We start from the raw sequence: 18,562 nt of genomic DNA, 5'->3' as shown, positions 1-18,562 counted from the left end.
GTGAAATACGCTTGAATTACCGTCATCCATGAATGGATTGACGATAAGGGCTGCGCGCATAAGTACATGTACAGAGCGACGACACACTCACTGATCCTAAGCCAAGCTTAAGAGTTTCCGGGACGAGATCGGTGGCTGTTGTCTCTCTTGGCAGCCCATAGCCACATACCAGATCGATGTGCTGCACTGTAATGCTGGGTGTCTCCAAAGGCCCAAACCAGTTTTCACTTCTGACCATTCCAGACCGAGTGCACACCCAGACTGGTTTTAGAGGTGAAACCAGTTTATGACATAACTGTGATGCAAGCAATAAGAATTATCAGGTAAACAGAAACAGAAAATCAGTCATTCACAGGTATAATAATAGGGTTGTTTTCCTTTTTTCTGGCAATAAACTGAAACCTTTTAACAAGAATTCATGTCTGCATTAACCACAATACTTGCAGTCAAAATGCAAACAAAAAAACACACTATGATAATATATGCATTGTCCTTTTTTGTTGCCAGAAAAAAGGGGAAAACCCCTATTATTATATTTTGGTACTGCCAAAAGAGGTCTAATGATGATACATTCACAGGTAGTTCCCAACATGGGTCGTATAACAACGAGACAGCACGCAACTAAATTACTCAACTGAGTTGCAGCAAATGTCTGTGAATGAAACGCATCAGGAAGTATCGGCAGGGCCTCTGCAGGTGTCTCGGAGCACGATGATAAAGTGCCATTTAATTTGGGTGCGCACATGCACTTTTAAAACTGACGCATCGGGAGTGATGAATCGATAAAGAAACAATTTTTCACAGAGCTGCCTGTCACACACTCATTTGTATTGCATTAGCCATTCCATGAAATAAAGTACATGGGGGGTAATAGTTTTTTTACCCTTCTATCTGGAAACAAAACTGACACCTTTTGACAAGGAGTCATGTTTGCATAGACCACAATACCTGCAGTCATAATGCAAACAAAATACACAACTCTGATAATGTGCACTGTCCTTGAAGTTGATTGGTCTATGCAAACATGACTCCTTGTAAAAAGGTGTCAGTTTTGTTGCCAGATAGAAGGGTAAAAAAACAATTATCATATTTTTACTGGCAAATGAGGTTCCAATGGTACATGGGGGTGTATGTGTGTTCTGCTTCAGAACCTCATAACGAAAAATATCAATATTATTGGTGTTGTTGAGAACGCAGAGCCAACACCCAGCCAGGCTGATGGCTGGAATTGTGTCACTGGCCATTTCATTAAAATGCCAATGCCTGAAGAGAACAGCACATGCACGAGTTCGTCATTTTGTACTCTATTGTAAAATTAACTTAAACGGCTTTCAATAAGTCTCCAACGTTGTGCAAACTCCTGCTACAACATACAAAAAAAGGCGCTTTGCCTTTAAAAAAAAATAACACTGATGATAGAACATACGTACTTGTCAGCAAAGAATACTGAGGCCCCGGATGAAATATCAGATCAACACAATTAGTTCCTTGTGGATATAAAATGTGAGTGTTTACAGTGTTGGTGCAGGCTTCACAAATGGCTTAATATTATTTATTCCTGCTAAAAAGGAGGATGTGTCTGTAATTAAACATTAGTCTCTCCAACTTTGATCCCAACCTGAATTAAAAGTCAGGGTACCAAATGAAATGTAGCCAACGTCCTTTGATCTACAAACAACAAGCACAAATACATACTAGCACGTATTATAATTATGATAAATAATATAATCTCTTTCTTAATCCACTACCTACATGTACTACCAAAACCCTGCAGCCATAGCTGGCGTGCTCCGTGTGTTCGCGTGCTCCGTGTGTTCGCGTGCTCCGTGTGTTCGCGTGCTCCCTGTGTTCGCGTGCTCCCTGTGTTCGCGTGCTCCCTGTGTTCGCGTGCTCCCTGTGTTCGCGTGCTCCCTGTGTTCGCGTGCTCCCTGTGTTCGCGTGCTCCCTGTGTTCGCGTGCTCCCTGTGTTCGCGTGCTCCGTGTGTTCGCGTGCTCCCTGTGTTCGCGTGCTCCCTGTGTTCGCGTGCTCCGTGTGTTCGCGTGCTCCGTGTGTTCGCGTGCTCCGTGTGTTCGCGTGCTCCGTGTGTTCGCGTGCTCCGTGTGTTCGCGTGCTCCGTGTGTTCGCGTGCTCCGTGTGTTCGCGTGCTCCGTGTGTTCGCGTGCTCCGTGTGTTCGCGTGCTCCGTGTGTTCGCGTGCTCCGTGTGTTCGCGTGCTCCGTGTGTTCGCGTGCTCCGTGTGTTCGCGTGCTCCGTGTGTTCGCGTGCTCCGTGTGTTCGCGTGCTCCGTGTGTTCGCGTGCTCCGTGTGTTCGCGTGCTCCGTGTGTTCGCGTGCTCCGTGTGTTCGCGTGCTCCGTGTGTTCGCGTGCTCCGTGTGTTCGCGTGCTCCGTGTGTTCGCGTGCTCCGTGTGTTCGCGTGCTCCGTGTGTTCGCGTGCTCCGTGTGTTCGCGTGCTCCGTGTGTTCGCGTGCTCCGTGTGTTCGCGTGCTCCGTGTGTTCGCGTGCTCCGTGTGTTCGCGTGCTCCGTGTGTTCGCGTGCTCCGTGTGTTCGCGTGCTCCGTGTGTTCGCGTGCTCCGTGTGTTCGCGTGCTCCGTGTGTTCGCGTGCTCCGTGTGTTCGCGTGCTCCGTGTGTTCGCGTGCTCCGTGTGTTCGCGTGCTCCGTGTGTTCGCGTGCTCCGTGTGTTCGCGTGCTCCGTGTGTTCGCGTGCTCCGTGTGTTCGCGTGCTCCGTGTGTTCGCGTGCTCCGTGTGTTCGCGTGCTCCGTGTGTTCGCGTGCTCCGTGTGTTCGCGTGCTCCGTGTGTTCGCGTGCTCCGTGTGTTCGCGTGCTCCGTGTGTTCGCGTGCTCCGTGTGTTCGCGTGCTCCGTGTGTTCGCGTGCTCCGTGTGTTCGCGTGCTCCGTGTGTTCGCGTGCTCCGTGTGTTCGCGTGCTCCGTGTGTTCGCGTGCTCCGTGTGTTCGCGTGCTCCGTGTGTTCGCGTGCTCCGTGTGTTCGCGTGCTCCGTGTGTTCGCGTGCTCCGTGTGTTCGCGTGCTCCGTGTGTTCGCGTGCTCCGTGTGTTCGCGTGCTCCGTGTGTTCGCGTGCTCCGTGTGTTCGCGTGCTCCGTGTGTTCGCGTGCTCCGTGTGTTCGCGTGCTCCGTGTGTTCGCGTGCTCCGTGTGTTCGCGTGCTCCGTGTGTTCGCGTGCTCCGTGTGTTCGCGTGCTCCGTGTGTTCGCGTGCTCCGTGTGTTCGCGTGCTCCGTGTGTTCGCGTGCTCCGTGTGTTCGCGTGCTCCGTGTGTTCGCGTGCTCCGTGTGTTCGCGTGCTCCGTGTGTTCGCGTGCTCCGTGTGTTCGCGTGCTCCGTGTGTTCGCGTGCTCCGTGTGTTCGCGTGCTCCGTGTGTTCGCGTGCTCCGTGTGTTCGCGTGCTCCGTGTGTTCGCGTGCTCCGTGTGTTCGCGTGCTCCGTGTGTTCGCGTGCTCCGTGTGTTCGCGTGCTCCGTGTGTTCGCGTGCTCCGTGTGTTCGCGTGCTCCGTGTGTTCGCGTGCTCCGTGTGTTCGCGTGCTCCACATGACCAGAGACAGCGTCAGTTGCTCAGCGCGCCACGTGGGATGTGTTTAACAATCATCGCGTGTAGCGTGGAACGAGTGCATTTGTATTTGAATGGGACGAGGAAATTAGTAAACGTGGAAAGACGTGGATTGGTGAGTCGCAAGGACTAGAGTTTTTTTTGGGGGGGGGTGAGCAACTACTAATACAAGCACACTTCTAATATAAGCACACCTGGTCTCTCTGCCTAGGGGCGTACTGTCATCAATTCTTAGACAATGCGATTTGATAAATGTATTGTGAATATACGAATCGATTATACTGTAATTGATCCATTTGAATTACAGTAGGTGTACACACACACACCAGTATACAGGGGCATCGCGAATACTCCAAACTTTGAAACCTGAAGACCTGGTTTTTCAAGTGCCCTGCCAGGTGCACTGAATACAATCAGGACAAATTGTATGACTCCGAACCAATGTTTGATTATTTTAAAGTGACTAAACCTGGCAAAAATAATATGTTTTACGACTTGCAACCAACGGGGTACACGTTTGAGCAGGCTGAGTCATTTACAAATCGCGAGATATCTATATAGCATACATTACGCATGGCTTTGTCAAAATATATCTTTTTATATAACGCTGCCTTACATTAAAAAATATATATAAAAGGTGACGTTTTGGGCAATGGCCCTTCTTGTGCAGCATTGGCAATGTAGCATCACCAAATAATTTGGTTTATTATTCTTCCAAACAACGTATTTTCTGATTAAATTTCATTCCAAAGGCAAAGTTTGACTTTAATATTATTTGGGGGGGGGGGGGGGGGGGGGCAGAGGTTCGCTTTGTCCCACACATTATGAATCGCGGGTGCATATATTTAAATAATAGTTTTATCTTAATTGTAAACTACTAAAGATAAATAATGAAGGTGTCCATTTGGGGGGGGGCACGGGGGGCAATGCCCCCCCCCCCCAGCGCAAACTCTACCCATGTCTGATACAGCCTAGACCAGGTATCGGTAACCTTTTACGACGTAGGTTTTCACGACAGATATTATTCATAATAAAGGGGTGTTTTGGGGGTGAGATCACATAAGTATAAATGTGTCGTTAACCCTCCACCACCCGACACAGCCATTTTGTAAGGTTTGTCACGTAAACAAAACCTGACAATTGGTTACTACTTCAGCCCACCGGTTTGTTGGAGGATAAATCCTCAAACATTTACAATTTGAGTATGACGTTTCGTGCGTAATTACATCCAGCATCATCAGGCAATTGTGCCAGCTGTATTACTTATGCGATCTAACCCAAAACACCTTTATGATGGATGGGATTTCTTTTCAATTAAAATATTTGATCAGGAGTGCAGAGGCCACTCTTGTGAACGCGCTGTTCGGTGTCGTTGTCCTGCAGCTGCCTCATCGCGATGGCTCTGAAGAACAGCAAAAATGGAAGCTTGCCAGTCAGCGATATCTACCATTTCATGACCGAGAACTTCCCCTACTTCAAGGTAAACATATACGCAGCAATTATTCTTTGGTTATTTCGGTAAAGTGACTTTACCGAAAGAACCAATGAATAATTCCTGCAGTCACGAAAGCTCCAAATTATATATGCAGCAGACTGCCCATGATGCAACGTACATAAACAGACCTTGAAACTACGTATTTATTTGAATGTAAATGAATTGATGTAATGTTGACAGAGACAATGACACACGAAAACTGATGTAACTATAAACCAGTCCCTCCAGTATACTGAGATACATTTTTCAGTTTCATATCTGGAAGTGTTATGGCACGTGAATTCTTTAAGGTAATTATCATTATATGTGTACATAGTACTGCAGTAGGAGCGGGAGGTATTCATGTGAATTTGATTAATATATGTGTGAGGTGTGAAGGCAATTACGTGGGGTGTTTATCAAGAGTCTTTAGATTCAAATATCTATGGTTATTGACATCTATTTGACTTATGTAATTATTTTAAGTAGACGTTAATATTTGGATCACTTTGTTTAGGTTAATTTACCAATGGGCTCGTGGTAAAAACAATATTTGAAAGCATGCAACAATACGAGATTAATATTTTCTCCTGTCGATGGCAAAATCCAGGATGTTTCAGCTTCATCTTAACTCAAAACCTATCCTCGGGCAACGTATTCGGGCATTGAACGTCGTTCATAGCAGACAGCTGTACAAAGAAGAAGCATTGCTCAAAACGCCACCGATAAAACGCGTGCCTCTCTAGGACAGCATTATTAACACATGCTTTGAGTTATCGTTATCTGTACTCATCATTATCTTCACCGCTGCCAATGCAGTGTCAGGCGCTCTCTGTTCGAACGTTGCCTCTCTAGGACAGCATTATTAACACGCGCTTTGAGTCATCGTTATCTGTACTCATCATTATTTTCACCGCTGCCAATGCAGTGTCAGGCGCTCTCTGTTCGAACGTTGCCACATTTTGCGTTTGTGTTTCGCCGCAGACTGCGCCGGACGGCTGGAAGAATTCGGTGCGGCACAACCTGTCGCTCAACAAGTGCTTCGAGAAGATCGAGAACAAGGCGAGCGGAGGCTCCTCCAGGAAGGGCTGCCTCTGGACCCTGAACCCCGCCAAGGTGGACAAGATGGACGAGGAGATGCAGAAGTGGAAGCGCAAAGACCCCGTCGCCATCCGCAGGAGCATGGCCAACCCCGGTAAAAGTCGGGAGACGGTCGAAGCTAGCCTCGCGGGGGGTATTGGGAGAGTGGGGTGAGGGGGGGCTATCTCCCTGAATGCTCAGCCCCCCCTTTATTAATTTGTATCGTCAATTAAGCGACAAGTGTGCGCAGCCTTTGCTCATGGACGTGGAGTGAGAGCTTGAGTCTAATGCACGGCAGACGAAAGCAAACCCTATAGGTCAGGGGTCGGCAAAACCGCGGCTCCGGATCCACATGCGTCTCTTTATAAGGAACTGCGTGGTGATGTTACCCACGTGCATTGCGGCTCTTGAAATATTGACGGGGGGTGGGTGGGGGTGCGATTTGTATTCCGAATTCCACAAAAGTGGTTCTTCTTGTTATTTTGGTTGCCGACCCGTGGTATCGGTACTCATTTCTGTTAAGGGCGTAATGTCTCTTTAACATGAACTGCGGAGACCCCGCCCGCCTGCGTTGTTGTATGCAACACCCCCCCCAACCTCCTTGGGAGAAGGGCTGGGATGAAGTAAGTGACATCACCACAGTGGTGCTGTAAATAGCCGAGTTCATGACAGTCATCGTGAGGCAAATGAGAGTCGTGAGCAATAAATGTGTTCATTTCTTGTCTTGTCAAACAACCGCCGGTATTTATTGCAGCTGCGATGTCTTTTTTTTTGCCAACCGTGCCCTGTAAATGTCACCCCAGTCGTGCGTACAGAGAAACCCAACACGTTCATCCGTAACGCCGCCTTCGGGGCCGTCCATAAATGACTTCAAATATGACGTCACAAAGCTCTGCCCCCCCCCCCCCCAAAAAAAAAAAGAAAACATGTTTCAAATCGCTTTCAACTATTGCCATTGTAGTGCGTATGTAATGTGCCGCTGCACTCTGATGTTGTAGGAGAAAACATTTATCAAAAAGTATATTTAATTAAGTAGAACGTGTTGTCTATATTTATTTAAAGTTGCGCATTTTGATGTGACGTCACATTTCTCAAACCCCCCCCCCGCCCCCACCTCGTCAAACATCGTCACAAATGTCTGACCCCCCCCCACCCCCTAGGTGCGTGACGTCATTTATGGACGGCCCCTTATATAGAACTACAGTAGTATGCAAGGGGTGACGTGCTTTGGGACATGGCACTTGTTTACAGCACATAGAGCAGGCGAGAGAGGTGTGCGAGGCCTACCTCTGTGTGCCCTCCACACTGCCGTGTCATGTTCAGTTTGTCGTCCTTTCCCCCCCACACCTCCGATTAACACGTTTGGCTACGTTTGGCTACGTACGGTGCGAAAGAAGTTCAGAATGCATACATCCGTCAGACATCTATGTGTAATGCACATATCGTGATTCACAAATACAGCTCGGAGTGTGTTGCGTTGTAAAGTAGTTTGGGAACACTGCTGACGATGACCGCACAGATCTAACGCATTTACTCGGTGCGAGATGTGAAGTGAAGTGGTCCATTCATAAACAAAATAGTAAAGCAGACAATGTGTCCTTCACATATCCGTCTCTCCGCATAAACAAATAAAAAAAAAATTTTAGCCAACTCATCGGCCATACGGCCTTCTGGGAGTGCGCGATTTCAGCCGTGTTGATTCCGAGACAAGCAAACTCTGGACTGGTTTCGACGTAGAACGTCTCATCAGCAGTCAGGATTGCGTGAATCAATGCTTGCGAACTGCTGATCTTACAGGAAAGGGCCCTTGAGGCTTTACTTCTAATTATATAACTCAAACATCGTGTGGCACAAGGATACAATTATAAGCTCAACGTTACCACGCGGTTTCCTTTGTCTAAACACTGCAATTATTTCATGTGACTGTCGTGTTTCACATGTGCATTAAGTGAATGGGATAGCGAGGAAACTTCAATTAATGCAATGTTTGTTTTGCTATAGAAATCAGTGCCTAAATACCGTGAGATTTCTGCCACACTATATTTAAATGAAGCAGTAACGGAATTAAATTGAATAGCTCTCTTTTCCAGCAAATTCAGCATTATAAACCACGGTCAATCCACCGCTGGATATGATTTTCTTCTTATTCGAGCACACGCTCGCATGAAATACATCTATCAACTCTACGACGTAACATCAAATACAGTCAAACAATAATCACAATTCGCAACTCAGCTTGTTCCTTACAAATTGGAAATATTAAAGCAGGACGAACGTTTGTCCGCCAGTGCAGTTGGCTGCATTTGTTCAGTGAACAATACAACGTTTCATTTATTAGGTATAACCCTGTGAGCCATGAGGCTCTTGACTCGGGTGCAATCGCAACAAACAAAACATGAACAAAGAACATCTTAAAGTGACGTTTCGCAACAGAAACAACCCAGGAAAAACCAGTAAAAATCTTCCAGAAAAAAGCACTGTACATTAACGCTGTGCGCAAAAATCCCAATGGGATGCAAGTCGAACAATAACAACCATTAGACAATTTAGATACAATTCCGTACTTCAGCAAACAAACATGGCTTAACCGTACGTTTCGAATATCACCAAAATAAAGCTATAAAAACAATGTAACAGTGATTATAGGAACTGTGATTCAAATTTAACAACAAACGATATCCATAACATGATCGACCAAACTTTGCAGCCGTAGCTGGCAGCATGAGTCACTCCATAGTGGTGGTTACACGACATTGAGAAGGTCTCTGGAAATTTCAGAATCCAATAACCGTAGCTCACGCATCGGGTTTCATCATTTAATTTCCCCCCCCCACCCCCCCGCCCTTTTCTTTTGCACTTTGCATGCAACAAACAACAGAGGCACTGGACAGACTGGTTGTGGACAAGGCTGACAAGATGAGCTCGTCCGTCAGCGCCGGGTTTGCACCCAGGTCCAATCCGATGCCTCCGCAGGGAGTTCCGCCGCAGATCATGGCGGCGCTGCCCGCTGGCTCCCCACGGCGGTCCAGGCTGCCTTCGGATGGCCCTGACCCGTGTCCGGGCCCCTGCCAGATGGCGGTGCTCCACAGTCCCCAGCCCGTCGTCTCCGCGTCCTCGCACGGCACGCCGGAACATGGGCAGGTCCAGAGGCAGGAAAACGGCTGCGATGGTTTGGTGTCTGGAGATCACAGTATGGAAGTGGACTCCATCAACCCCAGCATCATCGACTTGGAGATTCAGAGTGAGTTGGTCTTTTGCAGCACTTTTGCCAGGGTATTGGAGATTCATGGATATGGTCGGACAGCCCTCAGATCTCAGATCTGAGATGGGGGGGGGGGGGTCTCAAAAGGAGGGAGCCAAGGCAGCCTCAGATGGAGGCTCATCTGGACATATTGTCCAAAATACTCTTTGTGGCCGTGCCTTTTGCTTTTTGTTGAGGCTCTTTTGGAGGTTAATCAGACGTTCTTGGCTGCATGGTAGAGTTCATTTCAAGAACGTTCATGCTCATTTCTCTCCCAGCCATCGTGATTAACATGTGCACGTGGAAGTCATGCGCACCAACCCTTGAGCAGGTTTGCATCTCAAATACAAGACACGACATGGTTTTCCTTTGCAGTGGATCTATTAGTGGCATGTCTATTTTATATACATTTACAGGCCTTTTGGCTATTCAGGACTAGGCGAAGGCCCTCTCTATGTCCTACAGGGTCGTGGGGGTTGTTTTACATTACTTCTAGATTTGAAGCTTTCGTGACTGCAAGGATTCATACTCTTAGGTTTTTTCGGTAAAGTCACGTAGGTAAAAATAAAAATAATAATAATAGAAATAAAAGAATAATAAATCAATTAAATCACGACGTTTCGGAGACACTTGATACAGTAAATTTAGCTGTGATGGTCCCACCTGAAGACGGAGACTTGTGTTACCTCCGAAACGTCGTGATTTAATTGATGTATTATTATTATTATTTGATTTCTATTATTTTTTTTATTTTTTACATTACTTCACCACACCGATGGTCAGCGCAGGTTGGTGAAAGAAAGGAACATAGAACCACGCTAACATTTATTGTGCTGCACTCTCCTCTGCTGTCCATCACATAGCCTTGCAGCCTATAATATGAAAAAAAAAACTAAAAATTCATAATAACCTGTTGTGCCTGATGGTGGCCCATCGAAGCATCACCGAGGCTTGAACCTGCTTCGGTTCCAAGATCTAACGAGATTGGGCACATTCCAGGTTTTTCACGTCATAGGTGTGTCTCTTATAAACACATTAAACTACTGTTACGAGCTCGTAACAATTATTTTACGACTTGGTTTGTTACACAAAAAAGAGCACAACCCCTGTGGCAGCAGCAACTTTGCAACGACATTGAAGCCACTTTTAAATCTGGATTGAAAACTCATTTCTTAAGAACTGCTTTTTGTGTTTAGTTTTGTTGTCCTTCCCCCGCAATCTCCAATTATCACGGGTACGGTGCAAAAGAAGTTCAACGTACATACATACAAGCTTCTTTCGGGCAATTCTGCCAAAATCGCCCGATGATGCTGGGTGTAATTAGCAGCGAAACGTCGTACTCAAATTTTAAATGTTGTAGATTTAAGCTGTAACTAATTGGCACGTTTTGTTTACATGACAAACCTTACTAATTCACTATCGGGTGGTAGTTGGTTAAAGACACATTTATACATCCGCGATCTAACCCAAAAAAAACTTTCTCATGAATAATATTGGTCGCGAAAGCCTCTATCTTGCTATGGTATACACTGAGGATCACTCTTGTTCTTGGTTCTTTTGGTAAAGTCACGTAGAAGGGAAATAATAAAATAATAAAAATAAAACATAATACAAATTCTCACGACGTTTCGGCCACAACGCAAGCAGCCGTCCTCAGGTGAAGAACAGGTCTGTCGGAAAGACAGCTCTGTGACTTTACTGAAAGGACACGTCCAGGACGCTGTCACTCCAACAGCTCTGTTCTTCACCTGAGGATGGCTGCTTGCGTTGTGGCCGAAACGTCGTGAGAATTTGTATTATATTTTATTTTTATTATTTGATTATTTCCATTCTACGTGACTTTATCGAAAGAACCAATAATATGAATCCCTGCAGTCACGAAAGCTTTAAATCGAAAGGTCACTCTTGCGTTTGCAGGTAGCCTGTGGGACGCTTACCAGCAGGACAACCTCTCCTTGGAAGGCCTGGGCAATGCATCGGACTCCCTGTGCCATTCTCCCTGCCTATCGGAGCACGCTGCATGCAGCGTGACCGACACGGATGCCCCGTCGCCCGCCTACACGTGCGCTGCCAGCACAGCCGATTGCAAAGCGGCGGGCGGCATCAGTGCCATCTTCAGCACGCCGCCGCTGTACAGCAGCCTGGGTGACGAGCTGTCACTCGCCTACCTCTGCAATCCAGCAGCAGGGGCTCAGCTCGTCACACTCATGTGATAGCAAAGCCTCGTTTGTGCCCGGATAGCAACGAGACTCATTCGCTGGGCGAGTGATTGTTTTTTTGTTGCAGCAAGATTGACTGAAAACTTCCGAGCAGCAAGCTTACATTTTTCTCTTTAAAGCCAAGAAATGTGTGTATATATTTGCAGTATTATGTCCTAATTTTGCCATGTTTTGAGCAAAAAAATTGCGTATTTTTTTGTAGAATGAACGTATCTTAACTGTTGAGAAAGCATTTCTTATTTTGATACAAAAGTGTAATCTGAATGTCCATGTGCGTGGCCATATCAATGTCGTGTTCCTTAAGGAATTACTTTACACGTGAATATGTTGCCTTTGTTAAATGAACTTTTCAGCTACATGGTCCCAAGGAAGAGGCTGCCACCACCCACAGTAAAGACTTTAGCTTTGTTTGCGTCCAAGGGGCACTCATTAACTCGTTTCGCGAGGCTGTTGTGCTTGCAGCAATGTACTCCAATAGTTTTTTTTTCTAAGTAAACGATAAGGCTTTTCGTTGTCTCACAGCTGTATTGTAAACGTATGAGGTTATATGAACTGGTAATGTAAACTGGCGTTAAGGATCGACCAAAAATACTGCAGTGTGTTACCTGTATTCGTTATTATTTATGTTTTTTTGTCCACAATAACCACTCAATAAATGAACAACCTGTTTGCCAATTCCTGTGCTACAAACGCAGTGCACAACTGTCCTGAACTTTGTAAATTATACGCAAAGATAATACCTACGATAGTCACCCAGGAATGTCTGTCCATAACGCTCGTGACGTCACTCCATCGACCAGCCCCCCTCATTAATATTCATGAGCAGGTGACGTCCTCCAAATGGACACCCCCCATTATTACCTACTACAATGAGCCAAGAATGTCTGTGTGCAACGCTCGTGACGTCACTCCACGTCAACCAGCCCCCGTCATTAATAATCATGAACAGGTAACGTCCTCCATGGACACCCCCCCCCCCCCCTCATTAATAATCATGAGCAGGTGACGTCACTCCACATTGAGCACCTTCCCCCCTCATTAATAATCATGAGCAGGTGACGTCACTCCACATGCAGCACCCTCCCCTCATTAATAATCATGAGCAGGTTACGTCACTCCACACGGACCCCCATCCTCATTAATAACCATGAGCAGGTGACGTCACTCCACCAAACAGCCCCCCTCATTAATAATCATTATAAGGTGACGTCCTCAAAACGGACCCCTCCCCCCCATTCATAATAATTAGCGGGTGACGTCACTCCACACGTGGGGGGGTCGACTCCTCCCCCCTCCTCGGCGTCAACTCACAACCGTCACTACAAAGGCAGAACCCTCACGTCACGTGATCTCCGTCACGCTGTTGAGACATCGAAGTAAAAAGGACGTCATGGTGAACAAGGGATTATAACCTTTAAATGAAATAGGTCTGCGTCACCGCGCTCTTACAAATTGCACACGAATTGATGCAGTGAATATCACGTCGCGGGCTGCTTTGCGCTTGTAAGTTTTAGATTTACTGCAATACACCCGTCCTTGGACGGGCAAAAGGCGAGTTTAAATATAATTCACAAGTTACCTGCGTGACTGTAAACCGTTTGAAAAGTTACGGGAAAATAACCATCTCCCCACCTGATTTTTTTTATCACTTGTACAGGCAAAATGTCTGTCTAAAAGATGGACGCTTAGTTTCATTGCGAAGACAAGCCATCACTTGTAATCGATGTTTGTATAAAAATACATATTAATCTATTTAAACTCATGTTTTGTCGATGCCTTTTAAACATATAATGCAAGATCCTTTGCGACCATGATGATTAATTTACCCATTCACATACAGCATATTAAACCAAAACATATTTCTCATTGATCAGGCTTGACCATGCTTAATATCAAACGTGTTTATCTCCAGAATCAAATTGAAATTATTCTGGAGATTTGGCGTAGTTTCAAAGACGACCAACAGCTTCGGGATGCTTCTATGCTGTGTGACGGTTTGCACACTGGACTTGCATCAATATCTGAGGTTTCTTAAACCCCCCTCCCCACCTCTGTCCACCCATCAGTACAAATGCGTCCACCAGTCGATCGGCAGGTTACCGTGGTGCACTGTAGCAAGGGTGGAAAAGTTGGACAAAAAATACCTTTTAGAGCCGTCCCAACTACTCCCTCTAGTGGATGCCTTTCTGCAAGCATGGGCCATCTGGCCAAGACTTGCCCATACTGCACATTCGTTTTCAGCTACGGTTTAAATGTCTCCCTTTACAAATCATTGACTTCCTTGCCAATCAATCGTGATTTAAAGCTTTCGTGACTGCAGGAATCCATACTCTTTGGTTCTTTCGGTAAAGTCACGTAGGTAGAAAATAAAATAAATCACGACGTTTCGGGCGCAACACAAGCTTCCCCACCTGATGACGGCCGCTTGTGTTGCGCACGAAACGTCGTGATTTATTCCTTACAAATCATTGTTTAATGCCACTTGCTTTTCAACATTTTGGTGGTAATTTCTACATCGTGACTGCTGATGAATGTAATATAATTATCTGCCAAGTCTGTTGTGCCGGGACGTATACAATTGAATATACATTTGTACACTGTTGCCAAAGTGCAATATTCAATATACACATCAAAGATTGAATTGCAATTTCAAGGTACCATGTTGACAATGCTTATGGTAATATTTGGATCCAAATTGTTGAAAGGAGATGGCAGAACTCTTAGAAATATTAAACCCGATGCAAAATATAATGTGCTTATTCGCACTGACTGGATTCACAAATAACACTGCATTGCTATTGGGTAACAAGCCAATGTTATGCGAGTTGTATTCCAAATAACAAAAGAAAGAAACGAGGTGAAAATTTCTGTACACTTTATCAAAATTTATTTCTTCAAACAAGACACAAACATAAAAAAATGCTCAAATAAAAAATACAAATAATTGTCTTTTTTTGTCTAGTTTACCATACACATTTTCACAGCCACATAAGAGTAAAATAATGTTGTCACCTCCAGCAAACATCACAGGGGGGTGTGTGTGGGGGGGGACACCGATGTTTCCAAAATCCCCCTGTGCAATTATTTTTGCCTCGAGAAAAAAATAACTTCTGAAATACAGGATCATTTACACCTCTTGAACTAAGCACACACCAACAAAAATCAACGGAGGCTCATGTTGCAGTGTGCAGCAAGCAGTCTTTTGCGCTTAATCACCTGTACAGCTGGATACAACTAAAACACACGCGAATTGGGAGCTAAATAAAATACACATGTACAGTCTGCATAAAAGATAAAACAATGTAAACAATTGACCAGAAAAACACGTGAAGTAGAATGATTGTGTCCACCCATCTCACTGTGTGGAGTTTACCTTCATAATTGTGGGGTTTTTTTTCTGGTATGGGGGGAAAACAACAACAACCACTGGGTTGATCATGGTAAAAAAACATAATTGACGCTCAAGATCGCGTCCGCGCTTCAGTGACAACCTATCACAGTAAGCCACAAAACCTTCAGAAATATTCCAACTTGGGGGGGGGGCGATGGGCATCCTTGTTAGAAACTTGGAGTGATTATAATTACATAACAAAAACCTTTACAAGAGACTACATTTTTGGTAGCAATCGCTGAATGGTGTGTGCATATATAAAAAAAATAACTGCTACAATATTAAATTACAATTTGCGTGCAAGTACTTTTGGGACTTACGCACCGAATGGCAATTTTTAAGGTGATAGGTTCTCATGTGTGGGTTAAATGACAACAAGAAAAGCACCTCCACATGGCCTTCCTCACTCCTCTGGTCACCGAGTATACCGATAAGAATAATTATCAATAATTATATCAATGAGAATAATTATCATATAAACTAGAAATGGTATAGCACCCCAACAGCGACATCACCTTCATTGTTTTAGGCTGGGTTCAAACTGACTGTGCAAAACTAAAAAAAAACAAATCAACAAATGATCCACTGAGATTTTTATATCACATCCACACTAATGGCCAGGAGAACTCACCCAATGTGTGCAAAAGGCAAACGTTCCCTTGACATATATACACACACACGTACACCCATATACACAGAATTTTATATAAAATGCACATTTACTTATAAATGTTTCAGCAGATAAATCAGCCAGTGCCACAACGCAAAAATACGTTGCGAGTCCACAGGAAAATTTCCACAGGATTTCACCAAATCACCATTAAAATTCACACCGCCGATAAGCTCTCAATAAATTACAAAGTAACACACTCCCTGAATCAGAATTATATATTTAAAACAGTTTGTTTCCCTCTTCAAACTGAACTCTTGTTGTACACACACTAGGGAATGAGCAACAGTACCACACATATCCCAATAATGTTGCAAGTGCAGCTTTTCAAGGTTAGGTCTTCCAGTCTTGGCTCACATATGCAAGCAGGTTGCATACAGACACTAAGCTGATACTGATATGAAGCCAAAATCTCTTGTTTATCACCAAGCATGTGTGTACACATAAATTAGCTCTAGATTCATATTCAAGCATCAGGGCAGCCTTGCCAACATGGAAGATGGCTTCGTGAGTATTTGATCGAGTGGACTTAATATCTTCAAGTTCCCTGGATGCTGTCCGCGGTTGGCATCATACAGTGTTGTAGAGAGGGTTAGTGGTGCGCTTCTTTTCACTTGTCTTTTTCAAGCGTCGCAACGGATGGGTCCTGCCATGCTGCTGTCTTTGCACGGAGGACCCCGCGTCTTGGGTTGCCGCAGTCACAATGCTCTGTGAACCATGTGCATCATCTCCCGCCGAAGATTCAACCCTTTGAGTTTGCAACACAGGCAACTGTGACCGATTACCGTCATCGTGCGCCAGAATGTCAATTGGTTTGGTTGAGCAAATAATCACACTCGAACGTTCTCCCTGCGATGGTTCTCTTTGCCCAGACCTCTCTGTTGAAAGGACACGCTTCAGTTCCATTGGCTCCACGGGATCCAAGCTGGCCTCGTCATTCATGTCTTCCTGGCAGAGTCCGAAAGAACCCAGCTTTGCCAGAGAGTGTGAACGTTTCATCCGAGAAGGGGTGGTCAAGCCAGCTTGACGGTTTTTCGACTCAATCTCTTTGGCTTGCTGCCGGACACGGCCACTGGACAGTGCATCATGAACACCAATCTGCAGGCTATCTATGCTGCTGCCAACATACGGCGTGGGAGAGAAGAGCTGGAGATTTGGCCGAGGTGCGCTACTGGATTTCTTATCGTGCACTAAAGTTTCGCTGGTGCCAAGTGGCTTCACGGAAATTCCGTGTTTATTTTCAACGTCCGTTTCGGTTACATTCCTGCACTCCACCGCTTTTTCTGATTCAATTTTGCTGTCAATTTCAGTGTCCGTGTCCGTGCTGGTGTTTGTGACGCCGTGGACTATAAAAGCCGTTGGATGCTCACACGTCGGTGCATCCCTAACCGCGACGGACAAGGAGAGTAAGCAAAATGGGGTTGATCTGGGTGGAATTTCGACGTCTCTCCCTGTTCTCATGTCGGCATTATGCTCGGCGAGATCTTCATCCGAGTTAGTGACGTGCTCCTCACCCTGCCTCGCAAAGCCCGTGGAAGCTGCCTCATCACCAACCAGTGCCACTTTGACGGAACTCGACGGCGATGACAGCTTTTCATTGAGCTCTTTCGTGTGCTTTTTCACTAGGCCTTTTTCTTCAAGAAACACCAGTGACTCTTGATGGTAAAGCTTGGATGGCCTCCGTGATGGAAGTAATAAACTGGTACTCCCATCTGGGTTCTCTTCAAACACAACTTCCATACTGGCCCTATTGTCCGACTCACTGTCAACAGTGCTTGGCTCACCGGAGCCTTTGCCATGTTTCATGGCAGGGTTGAAGACTGCAGGAGTATACTCAATGATTTCTATTGTCCTCTGAGGGGGTTGTGCGTCTGCCCTCTCCGCAGCAGGTGGCGCCACATCACTCGCATCATCGCAGTGCGAATCGACCACAATGTCTTCTGGAATGATTACCTCGCAATGTTCCACGTTGGACACAAGAGGGCTCACTTCGCTCAGCTTGGCATAAACAGGCTCGTGACTTTTGAAGGGCTCCGCTTCTTTAAGTTTAGATGGGCAAACCTCTTGTGCTCTTTGTAGCATTACCACAGCAACATCTTCAGTCTTAGTGGCATCCAGCTCCTGATCGGGGCTTTGTATATCATCTTTATGTTGCTCATCTTCTCTCCAATCTGGCTTTCTTTGCACACTCCTCTGAGTCGCCGCGGCTTTAACCTCCACCTCACCACTTTGCTCTTCCCCCTTTCTGCTTTTCCACACCAAGTCGCGGCCAATCTTTCCGTCGTTTTGGGAATTCTTGCGACTGAGCGATGTTCCCACAATCGGGCTGCTGGCCATGGGCTCGTGCTCCTTAAACCGCTCCTCCAGCTCCTTGGTGGCACGGCGCACAGTCCCGTGCATCATGGTGCGGTCGGTGTGCAGGCTCGACGACCTCCTCAGGTTCACCAAGGAGTTGGAGGATTTGTCTCGGTCCCGTTCAGTGTGAGGCGCGTCCGACCTGGACTGAGTCGACCTCCCTTCGGTGATTTGAGAAATGTCACTCGCTCCTGTCGAGCAATGAGAAAATCCGAAGGACGTCGTGGAATCGTGACCTAATGACCCTTTACGACAATGACCTGGAGATGGCATGGTGATGGGTCGCACCATTTCAGTAAGATTGGGAACTGCACCTTTGGATACAGTGCCGTCCTCCCTAGTGCAACTAGCTACCAGCATAGGGGAAGAGACTGCTACTTCAGCAGAACTGCCTTGACTCCATCCTGCCGATGAGGACTCCATTCCAGTCACAATTTCTTTTACGGAAACAGGAGGAACTTCAGCCTGATTCAGTATCTTCACGAGTTCCTGAGCAACAATAAGCAAAACAAAATATCGGTTATTCTTTTGAAACATTATTCAAAGAACACAAACCTACGAGAAACGA

At 45.9% G+C, this 18,562-nt stretch overlaps 2 protein-coding genes across 8 annotated transcripts in view; one reads left to right on the top strand and one right to left on the bottom strand.

Moving 5' to 3' along the window:
* Nucleotides 1–12,268, top strand: part of LOC144719470 (uncharacterized) — a 28,315-nt gene extending 16,047 nt beyond the window's left edge. Inside the window, exons 7-10 of the mRNA XM_078595416.1 lie at nucleotides 4,948–5,044; nucleotides 6,023–6,233; nucleotides 8,997–9,359; nucleotides 11,277–12,268. Of these exons, the coding sequence (XP_078451542.1) occupies nucleotides 4,948–5,044; nucleotides 6,023–6,233; nucleotides 8,997–9,359; nucleotides 11,277–11,572 (967 nt within the window). The 3' untranslated portion in view covers nucleotides 11,573–12,268. The remainder of the gene's footprint in view (nucleotides 1–4,947; nucleotides 5,045–6,022; nucleotides 6,234–8,996; nucleotides 9,360–11,276) is intronic.
* A 2,174-nt stretch (nucleotides 12,269–14,442) lies between these two features.
* LOC144719469 (protein phosphatase Slingshot homolog 2-like) overlaps nucleotides 14,443–18,562 on the bottom strand; it is a 61,818-nt gene continuing 57,698 nt past the window's right edge. For all 7 annotated transcript variants that reach the window (XM_078595413.1, XM_078595410.1, XM_078595409.1 and 4 more), the window contains one exon: nucleotides 14,443–18,483. In XM_078595413.1, the coding sequence (XP_078451539.1) occupies nucleotides 16,210–18,483 (2,274 nt within the window). In that variant the 3' untranslated portion in view covers nucleotides 14,443–16,209. The remainder of the gene's footprint in view (nucleotides 18,484–18,562) is intronic.

This window comes from Lampetra planeri, chromosome 6 (genome assembly GCF_965212315.1).
Source record: "Lampetra planeri chromosome 6, kcLamPlan1.2.h2, whole genome shotgun sequence".
In the NCBI taxonomy this organism is placed as follows: Eukaryota; Metazoa; Chordata; class Hyperoartia; order Petromyzontiformes; family Petromyzontidae; genus Lampetra; species Lampetra planeri.
The sequence above is the reverse complement of the archived record's forward strand: the minus strand, read 5'-3'. Positions and strand labels throughout refer to the sequence as shown.